Genomic DNA, 19586 nt, shown 5'->3' on the forward strand with positions numbered 1-19586 from the left:
GTTCTTCATCCCAACCTCTATTTGCCTGCGGGGTTCTCATTCTGTACTGTTCTGTAAAATTGTATGGTCTACCACATGTTACAAACAATGCTTGGACAAACTTGTATTTGTTCCTTGCTCAACCTGAAACCTAGGTTTAAAATCAGATTCTTTTATTCAAGAAAATAACCTCAAAAGAGAACAGCAGCAAATGGAACTGCTTTCACGTCTAAGATACATCCTAGTGCTACTTTGTACACACAAAAGCATTTATATTCCACTTTGGAAATAAGAATGCACAGGAAACCGAATAAAAGACTCAACTCATTCAGAATCATCCTCTACACAATCAGTGCTCATTTTCTATTAAAAAATATAAATCACCTATGAAGGCCTGCAGTACATGCCAAGGTAAAAGGTCGGGGGAAACAATACTACTGAGTTAATCCAGCTCAAATCTGAAAATGCATTTCAGATATTCTAAAATCTTTAATACCTTCTACTTAGTTCTTATTGTCTTCTCAGCCAGCTTTCTTTTTTAAAAAAATATTTTACTATATCTTAAAAGTCCTCTACATATGAAAAACAGATGAAAAATAAAGTAAATCTTCCTGAAGAGAAACAGAGTCCCTCAAGGTTAGCTTCTTTATCTGGGCATATTAAATGTCTTTCCATCTCATTACAAAATCTAAGCTGTGTCAGCAAATGAGCACAAGACTGTAGCATAGTTTCTCTTGGGTTTGCAGAAGGACAAAGCACATAGATCAGAAAGAACACTCTGCTAATTAAACTGCAGCAGATGACTAGAGAAGAGAAAGACTTGTCATGTGTAAATGGCTGCGCCAAGAGTGGTCAGATTAGATACGCAGAATGTGAAGTAAAGGTGAATAACATCAGTAAGCTAATACTCTAGACCTTAAATCGGCAGCAAAAGTTCTGACAGCTTTCCTAATTATTCTTCCCATAACAGACATAGTGGGCCAGAAGGCAAGAGGAAGGGATACATTTTTCTCCATTATTGGTGCTGAGCACCAGGGCTAAAATCATTCCTGTCTGAACACTGATCAGTTTCTGCAAAGGTTAATAGCAATTAAATGCAGCAAACTAGACTAAATGAGAAACAGGTCATGATACCACTGTACTTGCAAAGAGCACAATACTTTACAGATAAGTATTTCTCATCAACGGCTTTGCAAGGCACCAAGACCAAGGACCATGCATTGAAAAAACTGACATAAAAGCAGCAAAACTAACTTCTGACACTAAGGTGCAATTTAGAAAATAAATCCATTTAAATAGAGTCAAAGAATAGCATTTAATGTTCTGCAGAAACCAGGTTGCATTTGGAATTTCTGTCTTCATGCCAAGAGAACAGCATTGCTTTTTCTCATTGCTATGTAAAACAGAAAGTTAAGAATTTCTGACATGTCTGAACTGAAAATAATCTAGTATGAAGGACGGTCCCCGAGCCCGAAAGGTGGCACACAGCAGGCTGGCCCCACAGGTCCACACAGAGCTTCCCTGTGAAGCTGCAGTCTGGCTCTATGGAACTGCTTCCTTTCCCAGGCAGACAACCCCTCCGAATGAGGTCTCACGGCACCAAAGCCACCGAAAAATCAACTTTAAACAAAAAAAGAAGAAAAAGAAGCAGATCAGATCGCTTGCACAAACTGAAACTGCAGGGGGGCTCTGTGTCTCTCAGTTAAGTGTGAGAAGTACATGAAGAAAAAGTGTGGATTTCTGCAAGACCCAGTTCACGGGTATGGATTGAACACCTGCCAAGTAGAATCAGGAGGGGACGTAACAGAATGACAATTTCACTCCTCCCCAGTCTGGCTAAGAAAAACTAAGGGCCCCTTTAACTACTGTACAACATGTAGAAATTGTTGGACTGGGTTTATCCTAACTTTTGTTTCTATGCTGATATGTTATGTTTGATGTATTGCTCTTGAAAAATCATAAATAGATTTAAAAAAAAAAAAAAACCACCAACAAAATAAGGGCCCCTTTTACAAAGCAGCAGGAGTGAATCCCGGCACGACAAATGAAATGCAGCCCATAGGAATTGAATGGACTGCGTCATATTTGCTATGCAGGAATTGCTACTGCAGCTTTGTAAAATGGTCCTTAAATGTATTAACATTTTCATTATATGTAAACATTTCTTCTTTTCTGCTGCCTCTCACAAGTCTGAAATCATACAGTGGCAGATAAAGGCCAAATGACTCATCCTGTCTGTCATCCGCAGCATCTACCATCTCCTCCTCTCCCACTATACTGTCCCATGCTTTCTTGAATTTCTCCACCACCTCTTCTAGGAGACTATTCCATGTATCTACCACCCTTTCTCTAAAAAAGTATTTCCTTAGATTACTCCTGAGCCTATTAACTTCGTCCTATGCCCTCTAATTCCAGAGTTTTCTTTCAAATGAGATTTGCCTTATGTGAATTTATGTCATGTAGGCATTTAAACATCTCTATCATATCTCCCCTCTCCCTCCAAAGTATACATATTGAGATCTTTAAGTTTGTCCCATGCATCTTATGAAAATCACTAACCATAGTAGCTTTCCTCTGAAAAGACTTCATCCTCTTTAAATCTTTTTGAAGTTGTGGTTTCCAGAATTGTACATAATATTCTAAATGAGGTCTTACCAGAATTTTATACAGAGGCATCAATACCTCATTTTCCTACTAACCATGCCTTTCCCAATGCACCCTAGCATCATTCCAGCTTTTGCTGTCACCTTTTCAACCTGTTTTGCAACCTTAAGAAAATCACATACTCTCACACCCAAGTCCCGCTCCTCTTTCATGCACATAAGTTCTTCGCCCCCTAAACTGTACCGTTCCCTTGGATTTTTGCAGCCCAAATGCATGACCTTGCATTTCTTAGTATTAAATTTTAGCTGCCAAATTTTAGACCATTCTTCAAGCTTCGCTAGGTCCTTCCTCATATTATTCAGACCATCAGCAATATCACTTACAAAAATGTTAACAAGAACAGGCCCAAGAACCAAACCTTGAGGCAAACCACTGGTAACATCCCTTTCTTCAAAGCAATCTCCATTGACCACTGCCCTCTGTCGCCTTCCACTCAACTAGTTCTTGACCCAGTCCGTCACTTTAGGACCCATACGAAGAGCACTCAGATGTGCAGATTTTTTATTGAACCAACTATTTAATTTAGAAACACTATCAAAATGTTATGCCTTTTATTGTTTCTCTGTAATTCAACTGGTTATATCTAAAGCTGAAGTCAAAAATTACAATATCATGTCTACTGCATTGCTTATATATGTTATCTCGTGATGCCAAGTCTCCTCATTTAATAAAAGCACACACGCGTACACACACAACTATAAAATGCTATGTTCATTTATAAATTGTAAGCTATTCAGCTTTAAACTCATAGGCCATGATATTCAGCCAGCGGGAGGCAACCCACACAAGTGCTGTGATCAGCGCTGACCTTGGATATTCAATGCTGGGTCATTTCTAGTGAATGACACTGACTGTTCAGTTTCAATTTTGTTCTCGGCAATTTAACGGGTTAAGCCGATTCTACCAGTTAAGTGCCTAACAATTCAAGATAGGCCTGCTATTTATGCGACCTATCTTAACTGCTAAACCTAGCCAGTTAGTGCTGAATATTCACACTTAACCGGCGATGTCTAGCAGCTAGCTCCTAAGTGCTAATATTCAACTGAGATAATTGGCCATCTCCTGCTGAATATTAGCGGTTAGCTGGCTAAACACTATTTAACTGGCCAAGAGCCGTTCCTGGCCAGTTAAATAGCGCTGATTTGGGGGGATCGTTTCTCAGTAGCAATCCCAACCCTTTTGGAGATTTATATATTATTTCAAGGAGTAATTTGTAGTATGAAGAAAGATCAAACCATTTTTTCATGAAATGCACACTTTTAGAAAAACTGAGGACTGCATTAGGAACTTTATAAGCAGAATGAACATAAGCATGCCAGATTCAGATGACTCATTTGTAAATAAAGCAGACAAGGAGGAAAAGAAATGGGAAAACCCAGCTTACATTGTTCTCATCAGGATCTTCCAGACCATCAGGCCGACTGAGGTTGCGAGCAGGCTGACTGCGTACTACATTTTCTTCCAGCGTCCAAGAGGCTGTTCTTACAGGTGGCCTCTGAATCTCATCAGGATAAACAGCGCCATCTGCACCATCTGAAATCAAAAAGGGACCAAAAACATAGGGCATTTACAAAAAATACAAATCAAGTCTGTGTTTCAGAATTTTAAAACCACTATTTATCATCTCTATCACTAAAAATATTCATACTACTATTAATATACTAGACATCTAAATGCCTTCAAGTTAAGCAATCTTGATGCTCTTTACAATTAGTATTAAAAAAAAAAAAAAGATTTCATGAAGTTACTTCAGGCATGCAAAGCCTGCCAACCCATATACCCATGTACCTGGATATATGGGAGCCTCAGTCAGAGAAGGTGGTTTATTATTAAACAATTTTACTTTAAAAATCAGCTTATTTTAAGGAATTGGAAAAACTGGTATAGATTGAACTATACCTTTTGGTGGGAGTATCTCTGCCACGTTTTTAAAATGGAACGTATTATGGCATTATAAAAAGTTTCTGAAGATTTGGGAACCATTGACAAAATTTTGCAAAGAGTGGTGGGGTTGGAAAATATTTTTTAATTCTTTAATTTGAGTGCAATTTTTGAATACGAGTATGGGGGAGATATATCTTTTTGTCATAGATTACAATTTGATAGATTTTAAGTGCTTTTATAGTGTAATATGATTGTATAATGTGTTGTACTTATGTATGGCTTAAAAATGAATAAAGATATATATATATAATCTCATGCATTACATATTAGAAACATAGAAGATGACGTCAGATAAGACCCATAGCCCATCAGGTCTTCCCACTCTACTGACCCACCCCCAAGTCTACTATCCTAGGGATCCCACTCCTGGTGACAGGTTCCCTTGGCTTAACCCTCTAAGGGATCCCACATGAGCATCCCATTTGCTCTTAAATTCTTGCACGCTGTTTGCCTCGATCACCTGCACCGGGAGCTCATTCCAAGGATGAACCACTCTCTCGGTGAAGAAATATTTCCTGGTATCGCCATGAAATTTCCCGCCCCTGAGTTTGAGCGGATGCCCTCTTGTGGCTGAGGGTCCTTTGAGAAAGAGAATCTCTTCTTCCATCTCGATACGGCCGGTAATATACTTAAACGTCTCGATCATGTCTCCTCTCTCCCTACATTCCTCGGGTGAGTACAGCCACAAATTTTTCAGCCTTTCCTCGTAAGATAGATCTTTGAGCCCCGAGACCATTCTGGTGGCCATCTATTGCACCGACTCTACTCTCAGCACATCTTTTCGGTAGTGTGGCCTCCAGAATTGCACACAGTATTCCAAATGAGGCCTCACCATGGTTCTGTATAATGGCATTATGACTTCAGGCTTCCAGCTGACGAAACTCCTGCGGATGCAACCTAACAACTGTCTTGCCTTAAATGAAGCCTTCTCCACATGATCAGCAGTTTTCATGTCTGCGCTGATGATCACTCCCAAGTCGCATTCTGCTGAAGTTCTAGCTAAGGTCTCACCATTCAAGGTGTAAGTTCTGCACGGATTTCTGCTGCCGAGGTGCATGATCTTGCATTTCTTAGCGTTGAAGCCCAACTGCCAGGTCAAGGACCAAAACTCCAACAAATGTAGGTCCTGTGTCATACTATCGGGTGAATTGCCATCTCTCACTATATTGCATTGTTTGGCATCGTCAGCGAATAATGTTACCTTACCTTGAAGCCCCTGAGTTAGGTCACCTATGAATATGTTGAAAAGGAGCGGGCCCAAGACTGAGCCCTGCGGTACTCCACTGGTCACCTCCGATGTTTTAGAGAGGGTACCGTTAACTACCACCCTCTGAAGTCTGCCATTCAGCCAGTCATTGACCCATATAGTTAGTGTTTCTCCCAGCCCCAATGATTTCATCTTGCTCAACAGCCTGCGATGCGGGACACTATCAAAAGCTTTGCTGAAGTCTAGGTATACGACGTCCATGGATTCTCCCAAGTCTAACTGTTTTGTTACCCAGTCAAAGAAGCTGATGAGGTTGGATTGGCAGGACCTACCCTTGGTGAATCCGTATTGACTGGGATCCCGTAGATTCTCCTCATCCAAGATTGCGCCTAATTTACGTTTGATTAGTGTTTCCATCAGTTTGCATACTATTGATGTGAGACTCACTGGTCTGTAGTTTGCAGCCTCTGCCCTGCAACCCTTTTTGTGCAGTGGAACGACGTTAGCTGTTTTCCAGTCTTTGGGGACTCTCCCCGAACTTAGGGAGAGATTGAAGAGTCCTGATAGCGGTTCTGCCAGGACATCACGCAGCTCACTGAGCACCCTGGAGTGTAGATTGTCCGGTCCCATGGCTTTGTTCACCTTGAGTCTTGCCAGTCTTCGTAGTAGACGTCGGCAGGTGTGAACTCGAAATTCTGAAACGGGTCTTCCACGCTGGGCCTTGCCTGCAACTGCGGACCATGCCCCGATGCCTCGCAGGTGAAGACCGAGCAGAAGTATTCATTCAGTAGTTCTGCTTTATCGGAATCTGATTCTGCGCAGTTCCCATCTGGTTTTCTAAGGCGTACTATCCCGTCTGTGTTCTTTTTCCTATCACTAATATACCTGAAGAAGGATTTGTCCCCTTTCTTCATGTTCTTTGCCAGAGTCTCTTCCATTCGAAGTTTGGCCTCCCTGACTGCCGTTTTGACCGCTCCAGACCTCGCCCTATATTCTAGTTTAGCTTCCCTAGTCTCTGTTCATTTGTAGGAAATAAATGCTTTTTTCTTCTCCTTGATGAGGTGCGAGATTTCTGCAGAGTACCATTAGGGTTTGTTGTTTCTCCGCCGTTCGTGTACTGATTTAATGTAGAGGCTTGTCGCTTCATGTATGGTAGATTTCAGGGATGACCACATAGCTTCCACATCATCGGTTGTAGCTTGGTTCTGCAGTGTCCGGTGGACGAAATCTCCCATGCGTTCGAAGTCAGTGCCTCGGAAGTTGAGTACTTTTGTTTTCGTGATTGAACTGGGGAAACCTTTCCTGAGGTAAAACCACACCATGTTGTGGTCGCTGGAGGCTAGCGTATCTCCTACCAAGATCTTCTAGATGCTATCCCAGTTGGTGAGTACCAGGTCCAGGATCGCCTGGGCCCTAGTGGGTTCCAATACCATTTGTTTGAGTCGTGCTCCCTTTATGGATGTTAACAGTCTCCTGCTGCCGCTGGTTGTTGCTGAGTATGAGTTCCAATCTGTGTCAGGCATGTTGAAGTCCCCTAGCAGAACAGCGTCTCCCCGTAGAGTGATAATCTCTATGTCTTCAATTAATTCGGAGTCTTTGTCTTCCAGTTGTCTTGGAGGTCTATATACTACACCAAGATACAGGCATTTTTCCCTGCCTCTGGCCAGGTTCACCCAGAGGGATTCCCCGGTGTACTTGACATCTGTGATTCTGGTAGTTCTGATGTCTTCTTTAATGTATAGTGCCACCCCTCCCCCTGACTTTCCCTCTCTGTCCTGCCGAAATAAGTTGTATCCCGGTATAGCCATATCCCACCCATGAGAGTCTGTGAACCAAGTTTCGGATATTGCCACCACGTCAAGGTCGGCATTCATTATTTCGGTCTCTAATTCTAGAATCTTATTGCCTAAACTGTGTGCATTAACATACATAGCCCTCCATACCCCGTGATTGCTAAGTCCCTGTGGGGAGTTTCCCACCTGGGGTAGTGTGACTCCTAGAGAATTGTTTGCAATGGGGGCACTTACTTTGGACTTAGAATCGGAGTTTCGACTCACCTCGTCAGGATCGTTCCTTACTGCACTTGTATCTGAGTGGGTACCCTCCCCCGACTTACCTAGTTTAAAGCCCTACGAAGCAGGCGGGCTAGTCGGTGTCCAAAGACGTGCTTACCCCTGCTGGTCAGATGGAGTCCGTCTGGTCACTGAACTCCTTGCAACGCCTCTCCATGGTTCAGGAATCCGAAGTTCATTTCCCGGCACCATCCTTGAAGCCACTCATTAGTCCTCAGTATACGCTCATCCCTGGCACTTCCTTTGCCTCTAACTGAGAGGATCGAGGAGAAGACCACCTGTGCTCCTGTCTGCTTCAGCCTCTCACCCAGGGCTCCAAAGTCTCTAGTTATGTTCTCCGGGGTGTTCTTAGCAGTGTCGTTTGTGCCAATGTGGATGAGGACCATGGGGAAGTGATCTTGGGGCTTGAGAAGCCTATCAAGACAGGCGGTGACATCTCAGACCCTGGCTCCAGGCAGACAGCAAACCTCCCTTGACTGCATATCCGGTCTGTAGATTGGTCCCTCGGTGCCCCTCAGCATAGAGTCCCCAATGACTATTACTATATTAGGCAGTGTACATTTGTCATTCTATACACTGGATAGCAGCCTACCCAGGAATGAACTTATGTAAAAACACACACACACAACCAACTTAACCATTCATATCAAAAAGACTAATTTATAACAGGGCCACACACACACACACACACACACACACTTTTTTCTAACTTAAATATTTTCCTTTCTTGTGCTAAGATTTTGTAATGTAATCTGAACTTTGTATAGTTACAGAACATTACAGACATGCTCTGTTTAAAACCAGAGACACAGATGTAATATGAAGCTATTACATAGCTAACAATACAACCTAAAAGCCTATATAAAAAAAAACAACCAGATGATTTACACAGTGTTGCTGTGTCTGGATTATACTCATTTGCAACACATTGTAGATCTTGTTCTAATGAGAACAAAAGTGTTAATATGCATGATGCAACATTCAGATACTGCTTAAAGGCAGAAGGTATCAATGTTCACGCTAAAAACAGAATTACTAGTTTGCAGTTTGACAACTGTAGAATAATACAAACTGATGCTGGATTGCAGGTATTGTATAGTCTCAATTATCCGAACTTCGTTAATCTAACCATCCAGCATATCTGACAGCCCCATCGTTGCATCACCATTAATCAGCATGCAGCTTTTCTTTCCATTTTCCGGCGTAGCAGAGCAGGTTTCACACCAAAGAATTCTTTCGGAGCTAGGAATCCGCTTTTATTGCAAAAGGATGATAAATAAGACCAAGAATATTATAATGCTTCTGTATAATGCTCAATGGTGCAACTTCACCTTGAGTATTGTGGTCGGTTCTGGTCACAGTATCTCAAAAAGATATACTGGTAGTGGAATGAGAAAAGGTTCAAAGAAGTGCGACCAAAACGATAAAAGGGATGAACTCCTCTCGTATAAGGAAAGGCTAAAAAGGTTAGGGCTCTTCAGCTTGGAAGAGATATGTCAGAGGGGAAATAATTGAGGTCTACAAAATCCTGAGGGGTGTAGAATGGGAGTAAAGTAAATTGATTTTTCACTCTTTCAAAAAGTACAAAGCCCAGGGGACCTGCAAGGAAATGCTTTTAAAACAAATAGGAGGAATTTTGTTTTTCACTCAGAGAATAGTTAAATTCTGGAACTCATTGCCAGAAAATATGGTAACAGCAATTAGTGTAACTGGGTTTAAAAAGGATTTGGGCAAGTTCTTGGAGGAAAAGTCCATAGTCTACTATAGAGACAGACATGGGGGAAACTACTGCTTGCCCTCGGTAGCATAGAATGTTGCTACTATTTGGGTTTCTGCCAGGTACTTGTGACAAAGATTGGCCACTGTTGGAAACAGGATACTGGACTAGATGGACCATTTGTCTGACAAAAGTGGCTATTCTTATGTTCTTCTGTTAAGAACTGATAATGATGTAATTGCTATGGTGAATGGGAATGGAAATATAGATGATGACAATGAAGATATCTCAAGTGAGGCTGAATATGCAGTAGCTAAAACTGTAAAAGTCAGTCATAGTGAAGGGGTCAAGGCAAATAAGACTGCACTGGTATATATGGAATAAGAGGAAGCGATTTCACTCCTCCCTCAATATTCACAGGGGTTAGGGGCAGAACCAGCCCTCAAAAATTGAAAATTCACAAATAACTTTTGGGCTGACTGGTCCACCCCTGCCCTCTCCCACCTTTCCCCGGCATCCCCAAACCTTACCTGGTCATCTAGCGGTTTTTCAGGGCAGAAGTGATCTTCCTACACTCCTGCCCTGTGCAGATCACTCATCCAAAATGGCTGCTGTGACTCACGGCAGCCATTTTGGATGAGTGATCTGCACAGGGCAGGAGCATAGGAAGATCGTTTCTGTCCTGAAAGACCGCTAGACCACCAGGTAAGGTCTGGGGAGGTCCAGGAGGCGGGGGTGATTCCGGTTTTAGGAAATCGCAAATAATCGAAATCGCAAGTCCTAAAACTGTGAATCAGGCGGGGGAAGTGTACTACCAATGTAATGTTAATGAGACACTGGGGTGAACTTGCAGTGAAGAAGAAAAGTAAAATGGGAAAAACATACATCAATCACAAAATTTTTCAAAACATTTATGTTTGATGTTTACCAGCTGGCATTACTACTATACAGTACTGTACTCTATAACTGTGGTTTTACAGTATCAGCTTTATTTTATAGTATGCTTCAGCAGTTTTTTTTCTGTTAAAATATTTGTTTTAGAATAAGCACATTTACAGTAATTATGTTTTAGTGCTCAGATCATGATGCACAATGCGCTAAAGTGTTAAACAATTTTTGAAACTCTTGAACTCTAACTTCATTTTTGCATTTTTAAGGGGTTACCATTGTTTTCTGTATTATCCAACTTTTCGCTTATCTGACAATGGATCGGTCCCATTTACAACGATAACTGAAACTTTGCTTCAACGTTTCAATTTTCATAGGTACTGACAGGACTGACATATCCATGTCAGAGAAATAACTGAACATATTTACTATATTTTTGGTAAATTTTTATTTTGTTTACATCCACATAATATTTTTAACCAAAGCTCAAGCTCAAGGCACATGAATCAAACCCGTGCTTCAGGATATCTGGGAAACATTTGCCTAATACTGTAGCCTTTATACTAGGAATAATAATACTGAAAAAAATATCTTTATCAGTGTTTAATTTTGAAATTTGCATTTCTAAGGCCTCTATGCAAAATTTAAGCCACATGCTTTATTTATTTATTTAATTCGATTTATATCCTGTCTTCCCCAGTGAGCTCAGAACAAGTTATAAGGTAACATACATAATTAAACAAGACACAGAAAACTAACACAATATGGGCTACAGGCTAGGCTGTTAAAATAATCTTCATGTATTAATAGTTCTTTTCTTAGATCGGTTATACCTTTTAATCTGAGTTCTTATTTTACTTTTCACTTTTCTTGATTCCTTTATGTTACAGCTATTTTGTTAACCAAGTCCGAGCTCCTTTTAGGAGATGATCTGGTATACAAATCCAAGTTTTAGATTAGATTAGTTTTTCATCCTGAATTAGCAGACACAGAATGAAAATTGATAACATACAGATAGTTCATCTTATATTAGCAGTTTCAGAGATATGTTAGTTTCACATATAGATAGATCGTCTTGAAGCATATACAGAGAGAAGAGTCTAGTTCAACATATATGAGGAATACATTAGTTTGGGAATTACAGACTGTATGGCTGCTAAGGCTGAAGAATTAGGTGAAGAGTTAGGTTTTTATTGCTTTTCTTAAGCTGAAAAGCCCTTTGAGGGATTCGATGTGTGGAGGCAGTTGATTTCAGTGCTTTGGTAAGAAATGAGAGTAGGACCTTCGTCTGGTACTTTCTAGTTGGAGGCTCTAACCAAGGGGTAACGGTAGATGTGTTTCCTCCTGGGAGCAGAGGGGTCTGTTCGGGACGCAAGGTGGGAGTTTGATTGATATGTAGGAGGGTACCTTGTTGTGCAGGGACTTGAACGCAAGTACTAAGTCTTTGAAAATGCAGCGTTTGGCTATGGGTAGCTAGTGGGTTGACGTTAGTGCTTGGGATACTAAATTGTGGGTGCAAATGTTCTTTAGAAGCCTAATTGCTGCATTTTGTACAAGCTGGAAACCCTGAAGATTTTTTGCTGACAATCCATTGAATAATGTATTGCAGTAGTCCATGCAGGAGAAGCAAGAGAGGACAAAGGCATAGAGAAGTTGGGTAAATACAGGTTCAGAGAAGTAGTTTCTTATTTTCCGGAGTTGTCAAAGATAGCAGAACAAAGAGGAGACCACTTGAGAGATATGGTTGCTAAGTGATAAGTTAGAATCAAGAAGTACCTCTAGGCTGCGTACTTGATCTTTGGCAGTTATAGTAGATGATTCTCAGAGAAGAGAAGGGCAGTTGTAGGTGCAATGCTCTTTGTGGCTCCAAAGGAGTTCAGTTTTTGAGGCGTTTAGTTATAGTTTAGTTATAGTTTAGTTTAGTTATCTTTGGGACATTGCTGAAACAAGGCTGCCCTGTGAACTTCTAAAAGCTAAGTTACTCAGCATTTCATATTCTGCTCTTTTCACTGGTTTTCAGCATTATATCTGCTTAATTTCTCTTCTCCTCCCTGTTTCTTACTAAAAAAAAATATAAAAAAGCACAAAAAAATAAATCCTTCTCTTTCCTCTGTTAAATCTTATTTCCTCTTCCTGCATTTTTGTTTAAAATACTGTGTTTTAGGTGGTATAGAGCCTATATTTCTGACTCACTAGTTTTTAGCCATTGTGTCTGATTAGGTGGAGAAGGGAGGGGCTCTGTTTTACTTCTAAGGTTAATTGCATTATCTTTGGGACATTGCTGAAACAAGGCTGCCCTGTGAACTTCTAAAAGCTAAGTTACTCAGCATTTCATATTCTGCTCTTTTCACTGGTTTTCAGCATTATATCTGCTTAATTTCTCTTCTCCTCCCTGTTTCTTACTAAAAAAAAATATAAAAAAGCACAAAAAAATAAATCCTTCTCTTTCCTCTGTTAAATCTTATTTCCTCTTCCTGCATTTTTGTTTAAAATACTGTGTTTTAGGTGGTATAGAGCCTATATTTCTGGTGCCTGTGGCTCAGGGTGACTAAAGTAGGGAAAATCCTGTTATAAATCCTGTGTTTTAGGGTAGCACTGATAGAACCTGCATTTTTGTTTAAAATACTGTGTTTTAGGTGGTATAGAGTCTATATTTCTGGTGCCTGTGGCTCAGGGTGACTAAAGTAGGGAAAATCCTGTTATAAATCCTGTGTTTTAGGGTAGCACTGATAGAACCTGCATTTTTGTTTAAAATACTGTGTTTTAGGTGGTATAGAGCCTATATTTCTGGTCACTTCACAACCAATCAAGTCACTTCACAACCAATCAAGATGACCTTTATTCTATGCAATCACTGTGGTGCTTTAATTCCAAGACATACTATTTGGAGGCTTAAGGCTTGCCCCATCTGTCTTCAACTTGCCAGTATTAAGGAGGAGCTCTGCAAACTTAAACAGGAATTGAATACAATTAAAGCAGCTTCCATCACACCACAAAATCATACCAACTTACCACCTCTACCTCTACCTCAAAGAATAAAACAGCCCAGGAATAAATGGGTCACAGTAGGCTCAGGAAGACTGCGACATGTAACACAGAAACATCCACCTTCACTAATATTACCTCTACAGAATTCCTTCGCTCCACTAGTGCACTGTGATACTCAGGAAAACAGAAGGGAGGTGGGACTGGAACCAATGAAGGAAACTCAAGAGAACAAGAGCACCCTAAGTACAAATAAAAAAGCCAAAAACAGAAAACTATTACTGTTGGGGGATTCCATCATCAGAGGCATTAACCTTGGAACACAGGGCGAGGAGACCAAAATAGTGAAATGTCTTCCAGGATCCTCAGCTACCAGGAGTTCCAGGCAAATACTGACTATAATTAAGGAAGAAACTAAGGATTTTAACACTGATGTTGTTATCCATCTGGGAACAAATGACCTGGCCAACAACTCCACACTTGCAGCACAGAAAGCTTTTCGGGAGCTTGGTGAGGGCGTGAAACCTTTTGTAAAGACTTTAGCTTTTTCTGAAATACTGCCTGCATATGGAAAAGGAGAGCAAAGAGTGAAAAACACAGAGGACTTTAATAGATGGCTCAGAGCCTGGTGTCATCAAGAAGGCTTCAGGTACATAGGAGGATGGGGAAATACATGGAAGGACAAGAAGCTATATTGCACTGATGGGCTACATATTACTACAGCAGGAAAAAGAAACCTTGCAGAGAAATTTAGACAATATTTTTCTAGGCATTTAAACTAGAAGGTGGGGGTGGTGTATGTACGAAGGACAATTATAGAGACCACCCCCAGCAAAAGAAAAGATGTGATAGTAGTAAAGTTTGCAACATAAGCAATATCAGCAACTCATTTCTTAGTATTGCAACGGAAAGTGAAACGACACAAAAATCCATACGAAAAAGGAGATTATCGCTGAAAAATAGCTGGAAAGCGATGACCACAAATGCTCGCAGTCTAAGCAACAAAGTTCATGATCTGCAAGCCCTGATATTAGAGGCAGATCTAGATATTGTTGCTATCACAGAGACATGGTTCAGTGAATCACATGGATGGGATGCAAACATACCGGGATATAATCTTTTTAGGAAGGACAGAGATGGTCATAAAGGTGGAGGAGTAGCTCTCTATGTAAAGATCAATATCCAAGCGACCGAAATGCAAGGGACCTGGGGAGAGGAAGAAGCGATATGGATTGCTCTGAAAAGAGAAGATGGAACTTCTATCTACGTGGGTGTAGTCTACAGACCTCCGACTCAATCGAAGCAAATTGATAAGGATCTGATTGTGGATATCCAAAAGTTTGGAAGGAAAGAGGAGGTTCTGCTGTTGGGAGATTTCAACCTGCCGGATGCGGACTGGAATGTTCCGTCTGCGGAATCGGAAAGAAGTAGGGAGATTGTGGATGCCTTTCAAGAGGCTCTGCTCAGACAAATGGTGACGGAACCCACAAGGGAAAAAGCGATATTGGATCTGGTCCTCACAAATGGAGAGAGTATCTCTAATGTTCAAGTGGGTGCTCACCTGGGTAGTAGCGATCATCAAATGGTTTGGTTTGATATAACGGCTAAAGTGGAGAGCGGCCGCACGATACTTAAAGTCCTAGATTTCAAACGTACGGACTTTAATGCAATGGGAAAGTACCTGAAGAAAGAGCTGTTAGGATGGGAGGACATAAGAGAAGTGGAAAGACAGTGGTCTAAGCTGAAAGGAGCGATAAAAATGGCTACGGACCTTTATGTGAAGAAAATCAATAAAAACAAGAGAAAAAGGAAGCCGATATGGTTCTCCAACCTAGTGGCTGAGAAAATAAAGGCGAAAGAGTTGGCGTTCATGAAATATAAAAAAAAACAAGAAGAGGAGAGCAGAAAGGACTACAGGGTGAAACTGAAAGAAGCCAAGAGAGAGATACGTTTGGCGAAGGCACAGGCGGAAGAACAAATGGCTAAAAATGTAAAAAAGGGAGATAAAAATTTTTTCAGATATATTAGTGAAAGGAGGAAGATAAAAAATGGAATTGCTAGGCTAAAAGATGCTGGAAACAAATATGTGGAGAGTGATGAGGAGAAAGCAAATGTGCTAAACAAATACTTCTGTTCTGTGTTCACAGAAGAAAATCCTGGAGAAGGACCGAGATTGTCTGGCAAAGTTACACGAGAAAATGGAGTAGATTCTGCGCCGTTCACGGAGGAGGGTGTTTATGAGCAACTTGAAAAACTGAAGGTGGACAAAGCGATGGGACCAGACGGGATCCATCCCAGGATACTAAGGGAGCTCAGAGAGGTTCTGGCGAGTCCTATTAAAGACTTGTTCAACAAATCTCTGGAGACGGGAGTGATTCCTGGGGATTGGAGGAGAGCGGATGTGGTCCCTATTCATAAAAGTGATCACAGGGATGAAGCAGGAAACTACAGGCCGGTGAGCCTCACTTCAGTTGTTGGAAAAATAATGGAAGTGTTGCTGAAAGAAAGGATAGTGTATTTCCTTGAATCTAATGGGTTACAGGATCCGAGGCAACATGGCTTTACAAAAGGTAAATCGTGCCAAACGAACCTGATTGAATTTTTTGATTGGGTGACCAGAGAGCTGGATCGAGGACATATGCTAGATGTAATTTACTTGGATTTCAGCAAAGCCTTTGATACAGTTCCTCATAGGAGGCTGTTGAACAAACTTGAAGGGCTGAAGTTAGGACCCAAAGTGGTGAACTGGGTCAGAAACTGGCTGTCGGACAGACGCCAGAGGGTGGTGGTTAATGGAAGTCGCTCAAAGGAAGGAAAGGTGACTAGTGGAGTCCCTCAGGGTTCGGTGCTGGGGCCAATCCTGTTCAATATGTATGTAAGTGACATTGCTGAAGGGTTAGAAGGAAAAGTGTGCCTTTTTGCAAATGATACCAAGATTTGTAACAGAGTAGACACCGAAGAGGGAGTGGAAAATATGAAAAAGGATCTGCAAAAGTTAGATGAATGGTCTAATGCCTGGCAACTAAAATTCAATGCAAAGAAATGCAGAGTAATGCATTTGGGGATTAATAATAGGAAGGAACCGTATATGCTGGGAGGAGAGAAGCTGATATGCACGGACGGGGAGAGGGACCTTGGGGTGATAGTGTCCGAAGATCTAAAGGCGAAAAAACAGTGTGACAAGGCAGTGGCTGCTGCCAGAAGGATTCTGGGCTGTATAAAGAGAGGCGTAGTCAGTAGAAGGAAGAAGGTGTTGATGCCCCTGTACAGGTCATTGGTGAGGCCCCACTTGGAGTATTGTGTTCAGTTTTGGAGACCGTATCTGGCGAAAGACGTAAGAAGACTTGAGGCGGTCCAGAGGAGGGCGACGAAAATGATAGGAGGCTTGCGCCAGAAGACGTATGAGGAGAGACTGGAAGCCCTGAATATGTATACCCTAGAGGAAAGGAGAGACAGGGGAGATATGATTCAGACGTTCAAATACTTAAAGGGTATTAACGTAGAACAAAATCTTTTCCAGAGAAAGGAAAATGGTAAAACCAGAGGACATAATGTGAGGTTGAGGGGTGGTAGATTCAGGGGCAATGTTAGGAAATTCTACTTTACGGAGAGGGTGGTGGATGCCTGGAATGCGCTCCCGAGAGAGGTGGTGGAGAGTAAAACTGTGTCTGAGTTCAAAGAAGCGTGGGATGAACACAGAAGATTTAGAATCAGAAAATAATATTAAAGATTGAACTAGGCCAGTTACTGGGCAGACTTGTACGGTCTGTGTCTGTGTATGACCGTTTAGAGGAGGATGGGCAGGGGAGGGCTTCAATGGCTGGGAGGGTGTAGATGGGCTGGAGTAAGTCTTAACAGAGATTTCGGCAGTTGGAACCCAAGCACAGTACCGGGTAAAGCTTTGGATTCTCGCCCAGAAATAGCTAAGAAGAAAAAATTTAAATTGAATCAGGTTGGGCAGACTGGATGGACCATTCGGGTCTTTATCTGCCGTCATCTACTATGTTACTATGTTTGTGGACATCCAGTTTTTGATTTCTGAGAGGCAGTTATGAAGTTTCACAATCTGGGAGTCTCGGTTCTCTCCTCGTGGAAGATATAGTTAGATGTAATTGGCAAAGGCGTGAATCTTGATTTGATGTTTATGAGTTATATCCAGGACGGGTATAATATAGAGATTAAACAAAAGAGGGGATAGTAGTACTCCTTGTGGCATGCTGTACTTGACTGGCTTTGACTTTGATGGGATAATGCTTTGATAGGGTAGTATCGAGTAGCACACATTGGGATCTGTTGCTTAGGAAGGATGTGAGCCAATGTAGTGCTGTATCTCAGATGCCAAGCTCTGTGAGTGGAGTGAGGAGGAGAGGATAATCAATGTGTTAAAGGTTGTGCTGAGGTCTATAGAACCAATAGAACATTGTTTCCCTTATCCATGAGTCTCCAGCAGTACATTACATTATTGATTTTTTATTCCGCCATTAACTTGCGGTTCAAGGTGGATTACAGAAGAGGATTTCAGAATTACAGAAGAGGATTTCTGGGCATGTCCAGAGGTGTTACAGAGTAGAGTGGATTGCTTCAGAGGATTGAAATATTTCATATGGTGTTAGTTAGTCTTCATGGATTTTTTGACTAGCAGGGTTTTTATTTATTTCTGAAAGTTTTGTAATATGGGGTTGCGATTAGTAGCTTGGAGAGTTGGTGGTCTAGTTTTGCTGCCTATGTGGCTAGTAGGCCATCGTACAGTTCTTCCGTTTGATGTCTCTGATTGGAGGGTATGTGAATGGTGTCTGGGTTCTCCTGTGTCTGGTTGTGGTAGTTTGGATTAGGCGGTTGTTCAAGTAGGCTGGGCTGTCACCATTTAGGATTTAAATAATAGACAGTAGAATTTAAATAGTATTCTTGCTTGAATTGGGAGCCAGTGTGAGTCGAGTTATGCCTTGGTGATGTGGTCATGTTTTCTTAGTTAATGGATTAGTCTCAGGGCTTTATTTTGTACTGTTTGTAGTTGTTTTATCATTGTTGCGGGACAGGGGAGATATAGGATGTTGCAGTAGTCAAGGAGATCTAGGATTAGGGACTGGACATGAGCTGGAATTGTTTTCTGTAGAATAATTTTTGAACTTCCCTTAGGTTTCTCCTGACTGCAAATGATTTCTGTAATGTTTTGTTGATTTGTGGTTGCATGGTGCAGCATCTGTCTATCGTCATTCCCATAAGTTTTAAAGTGGGTTGAATGGGGTATGTGATTGAGTTTATTACTATGTTTGTTATGGTTGGGGTTTTATTTTTTTTGAGAAGTATGAATTTTGTTTTGTCTGGGTTCAGTTTTAGTTTGTGGTCTTTCATTCATGTTGCCACTGTTTCTAGAGTTCTGTGTAGTGTGTCTGTCATGGTGGGCATTGGCTGATCAAAAGGAAGGAGAATGGTGATGTTGTCTGCATAGCTATAGGAGGTCAAGCCTATTTTGTCTAGGCAGGTGCAGAGGGATTCAATTGAAGAATGTTGGGGATAATGGCGATTCTTGGGGTACGCCATCTTTGTTTGTCTTTACTCTGTAGGTCCTGGATTATAGAAATCCTTGAAACCATGTGTGTAGTTGATGGTATCCAGGAAGACATAAGCAAGAACATAAGAACATAAGCAATGCCTCTGCTGGGTCAGACCTGAGGTCCATCGCGCCCAGCAGTCTGCTCACACGGCGGCCCAACAGGTCCAGGACCTGGGCAGTAATCCTCTATCTATTCCCCTCTATCCCCTTTTCCAGCAGGAAATTGTCCAATCCTTTCTTAAACCCCAGTACCGTACTCTGCCCTATAACGTCCTCTGGAAGCGCATTCCAAGTGTCCACCACACATTGGGTAAAGAAGAAGAACTTCCTAGCATTTGTTATGAATCTGTCCCCTTTCAACTTTTCCGAATGCCCTCTTGTTTTTTTATTTTCTGAAAGTTTGAAGAATCTATCCTTCTCTACTCTCTCTATGCCCTTCATGATTCTGTAAGTCTCTATCATATCTCCTCTAAGTCTCCTCTTCTCCAGGGAAAAGAGACCCAGTTTCTACAATCTCTCAAGACAGTTTCAGTACTATGAAATGTCCAGAATCTCGAATGCATGTACAACAAATTT

General features: G+C 41.4%; 1 protein-coding gene across 5 annotated transcripts in view; it reads right to left on the reverse strand.

Moving 5' to 3' along the window:
* The window catches only part of TAX1BP1 (Tax1 binding protein 1), a 256118-nt gene that overhangs the window by 29543 nt on the left and 206989 nt on the right, over nucleotides 1-19586 (reverse strand). For all 5 annotated transcript variants that reach the window (XM_033930769.1, XM_033930766.1, XM_033930767.1 and 2 more), the window contains exon 16: nucleotides 4028-4176. In XM_033930769.1, the coding sequence (XP_033786660.1) occupies nucleotides 4028-4176 (149 nt within the window). The remainder of the gene's footprint in view (nucleotides 1-4027; nucleotides 4177-19586) is intronic.

Source organism: Geotrypetes seraphini, chromosome 2 (genome assembly GCF_902459505.1).
Source record: "Geotrypetes seraphini chromosome 2, aGeoSer1.1, whole genome shotgun sequence".
NCBI lineage: Eukaryota > Metazoa > Chordata > Amphibia > Gymnophiona > Dermophiidae > Geotrypetes > Geotrypetes seraphini.